Source organism: Bison bison, unplaced genomic scaffold (genome assembly GCF_000754665.1).
Source record: "Bison bison bison isolate TAMUID 2011002044 unplaced genomic scaffold, Bison_UMD1.0 scf7180017864371, whole genome shotgun sequence".
Taxonomy (NCBI): domain Eukaryota; kingdom Metazoa; phylum Chordata; class Mammalia; order Artiodactyla; family Bovidae; genus Bison; species Bison bison.
In genome coordinates, this window is record NW_011494943.1 from 305,611 (window position 1) to 311,763 (window position 6,153).

At 55.0% G+C, this 6,153-nt stretch overlaps 1 protein-coding gene across 1 annotated transcript in view; it reads right to left on the bottom strand.

Annotated features, from left to right (window-relative positions):
• The window catches only part of CACNG1 (calcium channel, voltage-dependent, gamma subunit 1), a 15,085-nt gene that overhangs the window by 3,688 nt on the left and 5,244 nt on the right, over nucleotides 1-6,153 (bottom strand). The window contains exons 3-7 of the mRNA XM_010856471.1: nucleotides 5,905-5,989; nucleotides 5,648-5,783; nucleotides 5,197-5,406; nucleotides 1,012-1,192; nucleotides 73-230 (exon numbers count right to left, since the gene is read on the bottom strand). Coding sequence (XP_010854773.1) covers nucleotides 73-230; nucleotides 1,012-1,192; nucleotides 5,197-5,406; nucleotides 5,648-5,783; nucleotides 5,905-5,989 — 770 coding nt within the window. The remainder of the gene's footprint in view (nucleotides 1-72; nucleotides 231-1,011; nucleotides 1,193-5,196; nucleotides 5,407-5,647; nucleotides 5,784-5,904; nucleotides 5,990-6,153) is intronic.

Below are 6,153 nucleotides of genomic sequence, written 5' to 3' on the forward strand. Positions count from 1 at the left end.
CGGCCTTGTCCAAACCCAGCCCCCACCCCGGCGGGCTAGGGAGAGGGGCAGGAGCATCCCTCGGCCCCGCACCCACAGGAGGCCCATCCTACCCGCGAAGATGTAGAACATGGAGGCCGGCCTCAGCAGGTAGTCCCGCTTCTTCCGGAAGGACAGGAGTGCGCAGAGGGTGCCCACGATGATGAAGCCCAGGCTGAAGATGGCGATGGCGGCGGCTGAGATGCTGTACTCTGCGGCACAAGAGTGTGGGGACGCCGGGGCCTCAGGAGGGGCTCGGCGTCCCCTCACCTGCTGTGCCTGCCTCCCAGATTAGCGATGCTTCGCCTTCTGTCGTCCCCGTTTCCCAGGTGAGAACACTGAGGGCCAGAGATGAAACCATTCCTTCCGAGTGGCACATGAGTAAGGGATGGGGCCAGGATGTCCACACGACCTAATTCCTTCTCCAGGTCGTCCAGGCACCAAAATGAAGGTCCTCCTTCCAGGGGCACAGGCCTCAGAAGGTGGTGGGAGATTTGTGGCTTAAGACCTGCCTGGAGCAGAAACCTCCCTCCCAGAGTCAGGGCTGAAGGTGACACCCAGGCTCAGGGTGGCCTGTCCTGGGACTGACAAGCAGCCTCTGGAAGAATGACAGAGTGCGGCTTATTACAGAGCTCGGTGCCGGAGAGCATCTGTATGCGTATGCCAGGGTGAGCCTGGGTGTGCGTGTGTGTGCATGTGTGTCTGTGTGTGCATGTGTGTGTCGGTGTGTGTGTGTGTGTCTGGGCGTGCATGTGTGTACCTGGGCACGCGTGTGTGTGCCTGGGAGCCCTGATGCAGAGACCTGAGACACCTGGAGGTGGGAGCTGTCGTTTCTGGGCACAGAGGTTGGCCCGGCTGCCTCTGACAAACTTCAGGAGGGGCTGCTTGTCATCAAGCAGGAGGCTGGGGCTTTCATGCCAGGGATTTTCCAGCTCAGCAGGGAGTGGTAGAATCTACTTTTCCTCCCCTTCCCTACCCTCCACCCAGGCTCACCTTTCTGAGTAGTGACTTCGAAGATCTCCGAGCTCTCGCCTGGGTTAAAATGCCTGAAGTAGGAACAGTTTTTCTCTGCAAAGGAGGGAGACAGTTGAGAGAAAGGGCTGCAGCTGGGGCGGGAGCTGGCAAGGAGGGGGTGGGCCAGTCCCACTGGGGCTTCTGGCTTGCTGTCTGCTCTCTAAACCCTGACTCTGGGCTGAAACAAGCATCTTTCTTCCACCCTTAGACCAAAAGTTTGGTGGGAAAGAGGCTGCATAAGAGCCTGAGGATCTTCAGGGAGCTGAGGCTGACTCAGTCCAGGTGCAGAGCACTGGGTACTGAGCCCTTTTGGCAGACAGGGTAACTGAAGCCTAGAGTTCAAGTCTGTTCGGGACTGTGAGACACATGGTCAATCAGGGCCAGACAGTGGTCCTCAGCTGGGGCTGATTCTGTCCCCAGGGGACCCTTGGCAGTGTCTGGAGACATTTCTGTGTCCCAGCTGGGCAGACGGCTACTGGCACCTGGTGGGTGGTGGCCTGGGATATGCCGAACACCCTGCAGTGCACAAAACTACCAGCCCTCATATGCCAGAGCCGCTGGGGTTGCCAGACCCAGGATCACATACAACCCAGGGCTGGTTTCCAATCAGCATCCAGGCAAAGTCTTTTTGAAGAACTTTCCAGGAGATTCTGATGTTCAGCCAGGTTTAGAAACCTGGCTCCAACCCCCTTAAAATGTCGCCCGAAGGGCTTTGCTGAGTGGGCCATTGTGTGGGCTTGGATGAAGGGCCACGTGTGACCATCATCTCACGCATTAGGCCCTCCACGCCTGTGAGCATAGAGGCAGCGCAGCTGAGACCTCCTAGGTGAGCTGCTCGGCCCACTTGATTAGCTCCGGGAAAGCCATGGAAAACGTGTGTTGGCCACAGGGCCCCAAATCTGGATTTGGTAGGGGGCAGAGGAGGAACTCCGGAGAAGGCAATGGCAACCCACTCCAGTACTCTTGCCTGGAAAATCCCATGGACGGAGGAGCCTGGTGGGCTGCAGTCCATGGGGTTGCTAAGAGTCAGGCACAACTGAGCAACTTCACTTTCACTTTTCACTTTCATGCATTGGAGAAGGAAATGGCAACCCACTCCAGTATTCTTGCCTGGAGCATCCCAGAGATGGCAGAGCCTAGTGGGCTGCTGTCTATGGGGTCGCACAGAGTCGGACACGACTGACTTGACTGAGCAGCAGCAGCAGTGGAGGAAGAACACAGAACAAAGAAATTCACACTGATTTTCAATATAATTTCTCCTCCATTTTTCTCTTTAAATCTCTCTTACAACTAGATATACTGTAAAATTAAAGGACTATTGCTTATTGCATAGTTTAATATTCTTTACTGCTGATTTAGGAAGTAGATGAATGGGTTATTTTATACTATTTTGTTTCTTAAAAAACTAAACCATGTTGCTTTTTATTTGTGTGAGGCACTGCATGGGATCGTTTCTCCTGTGTCTCCTGGAGCCCCAGTGGGAAGCTCTGTGCTCCGGGTTCAGACGCGTCTGCTTTGCGCCTGCATTTGGTTTTTATCTTCAGGCCACAGCTTAATGTTCACCAGGTGTTTGGTGCCTCGTTTCTTTTGGAAAAAAGCCTGCTGCCAGTCGTAACTTTCACTGGAGTCCAGGCTTCCGTCTGCCTGAGATGATCATCTCCCACTGAAATCTCTGGCCCCCGACCCCCTAATGTCAAGGTTACTGCTGCTCCGCAGTGGAGGAAGAGAATGGCCCCGGGAGATGGAGCCTGGTTTAGCAGCAGCAAATGTTCCATGAAGTAAACAGCCTTTTCTTTGAGCTTCTATATTTAAATCACTCTCCTTTTGAGCTGAGTTACCTGGGGTGTGTGGCTGCCGCTGGTGATGTCAGGCACTTCTGGTGCTATTTTCCAGCATAACGGAGCTCTCATGTATGTGTTAGGTTATCAGCTGCAGCAGACCTGCTCTAATGGCTCCTGCGAGGTGATGGGTCCCCCAGAGTCTCCCTCTGGACAGAGGAATAATTTCTGTCTCATTCTTTAAGGGCCAACTTTGGTTGCTTTTGAAAACCCTCTGAAGGGAATTGACTGAATTCAAGTGTGTTTCACGATTGGCTGCCTCCCTGACAATTTGCAGACCCTGAGTTAGAAGCCTTCAGCACGAGTGGCCTGGACATAAGGCCCATCGAGGACCCGGCCAAGTTGCCAAAGGTCCTCTTGCTCAGGTGGTGGTTGGGGTGTCAGCACCCCCAGACCAGCACCAGCCTCTGGGGAAGCCCCTCTGCAGATTGTGCGGGGACAAGTACAGGCACCCCCCTTACTAAGTGCTCTCACAGGGTGGCTGGGGGCTCCCAGTCCCCTCCCTCCGTGGCAGGTCTTCGGGTGCGCGGATGGGCCCTCCCGCCCGTGCCCTCTCCTGACTCAGTGCTTGAGGAGGATTGGTGTCCCCTGTGCTGAACCAGGAGAAGCACCGCTACAGGGCCCTGTGAATGCCCATCAGAGATGGCAGCCCCTTCGTGTCTTGTAATCTTTTAAAATTTAAAATTAAAAACTTGACGTTTTTAAACAGTGTAACTGTGGAAATTAGATGTCCACTCTTCCTCAGGGTTTGTTTCTGTGGCTGCTTGTTAAATTTCATTTCTGAATGAAATATGTGAAGTCTGTGTTCATGTATGGCCACTGAAATCTCTGCTCAGGTAGTTTGGTGGTCAGCTCGCAGACATTTCCTAGAATGCTTAAAGCCATGCCCAGTCTTTGCTGAGGAGCTCCGTGCCAGTAGACAGCCAAGCACTCAGCCAAGTGGCCTGCGTGCTGCCTTAGCCTTTTTCTCCCTTTCTCTTCCCCCACTCCCCTGTCCCGGGCTCGTTCTCTCCCTTCCCTTCTTTGTCTCTTTCTCCCTCCCTCGTGCTGTCTCCCTCCTTCTCTCTCTCTCTCTTCACACAGCTCTGCATAAGCCAGAGGTGAGAGCTTATGGCCTTCTCAGATCTTTCCCGTGCACGCTTGTTGCACTGTGGACCCACGTGGCCTCCTAAACTCCCAGGAATATTTTGGGGCTTTTCAAAGCCACCTATCTTATTCTCCAGTTTTCTGGTTAGCCTATTGTTTGCTCTGTTATGTGCTCCCTTAGGCAGTTACGATATTAAACAACTGTCTCTAATTGTTTTTGACAAATGCCTCCTGGGTAAAAGACTGTTTCCACTGGATGAGCTCAGAGTCAGGTCAAATAAAGACAGCCTTGCAAATACGAACTTCTAGGGAGCCACCAGACAGATCAGATAATGACAGCACTCTGGGAAGGAGGCCTTGAAAGGGATCCAGCCCTAGTCTGTCCCTTCTGGTGACTTCCAGGCAGCTGGCTTCACTCTGATGGCAGGCTGTTGGTTTTTGAGGCTGTGACAGAGTCAGGGAGGAAAGAACTGAAATAGCAGCTTAAGACACCACAGACCTCATTGTTCCTACTGGGATTCACTCCTCTTTCTTGAATAAGCACTTGCTTATTGCTGCAAGACTGGTTAACTTCTAGAGTTCTGAAAAAGTGTATCCTGACCGTGTTAGCCAATGTTCTCATTGTTTTTATGGAGAAAAGAATTTTTGGAGGTCCTTACTCTGTTGTTTTTTCTGATGTCATCCGAAGTTAACATGTAATGTATGCGTTTGGCAGACAGCGCTATACTTGTATTTGTAGATGTTGTTGTTAACTAAGGAGAGAAGGCATATGAGCTCTCTTCCTCCAAGAAACACTGATCCAGTAGAGCATAGGCAGGATGGGTAGAGAAGGGAAACGACGTCCCCTTGCAGAGAAGGGATAGAGGAGAAGGCGGGAGTGCACCTGGACAGCTCGTCCAGCGCTCACAGGCTCGGAAGGTGCCATTCGCGCTGGGCCAGGAGAAGGCGGCCTAGAGGTTGACTCGACTCAGGCTCACCGCCAGGCTGAGCCAGCGCATCCCCTTTGGCCGGTCTGGTCACGTCCCACGTCGTCTCTCCTTGTATAGACTCCCCTCACCACCCTGCTCATCTGCTCTGTAAATTCACCAGGCTTTAAAAGGCCAAGGACAGGTGGACCGTAACAGTGCGTTCCCACGCACGGTCCCTGGAGGATCTGCCCTGCCCAGGAGGGCTGGAGGGATGGTGCACCTGTTTATGGGTGTGCTCGGCAGTGGCCGCGAGGCGTGGGCATGTGGGCTACGTGATACCCTTCGAGCACATGTCCGTGCCTGTGAGAGCCCTCAGGCTTGGGACTCGCTGTGTCTTCCAGGTGATCGGTGGGAGTGAGCAGGGCAGGGCTTTCCTGGGGTAGGGGGGTGGGGGTGGGCGAGGAAGGTGAGAGGCGGAGGGGTTTCGGCTCCTTCACCCCCAACAGAGACCGCAGGGTCTTCGGGGACTTAGCAGTGCCTTCCTTGAAGAGCAGGGTTCAAGGAACACCCCGTCTGATAACAGACTAATTCTGAAAATCAGGCGGGACCCTGCACTCAGCCTGGTTGCTGGCCGCCTTGGGGTGACATTGGAAGGAGCGCTGGAGGGGACTCTGGGTTGCTGGGCCTGAGCCCGTGTGTTAAAGGAAGGCGTGGAGTCTGCGATGGGCTTGTCAGCGCCCAGTCCTCTGGGGGTGGTGGGCAGGGCCCGCACGGAGCCCAGACTCTGACGCGGCCCCAGGCCTTTCCGCAGCAGGCCTCTGCCCACTGAGAACGTGGAGGCTCCACACCTGCGGAGAGGCGGCCACCCTCACACCAGGTGTTCTCCACAAAGAGGCCTTCAAGTGTGGTTCGCGCACCACTAGGAGAGTGAGGCAGGCACTTAAATCACAGCGAGAGGAAGCGTTTTCTGAGTCTGAAGGGGACCCCGTTCAGGAGGAGGCGCGGGCCACAGTCCTTGCGCAAAGCCGGTCCCGCCTCACAGACGAGTCACCTGTGGGCACTCAGGGCCGGCACCCAGGAGGGCCGCGCGCCGGGTTCCTCCTGCCGCCTTCAGGAGGAGGAGTCCTGCATTCCCCTTTTGCACGGGCTCGGGTTACCCTTTAGCGGAGTGTGTCCGCACGCCAGCCTGGAATGAACTCCCCCGAGGCGGCCCTTCCACCTGAGGCCTGCGTTTGGTGTCTGCAGACCCGCGCTCTCTTTGCTGAGCCGCGGTCTGTCCGCCCATCCAG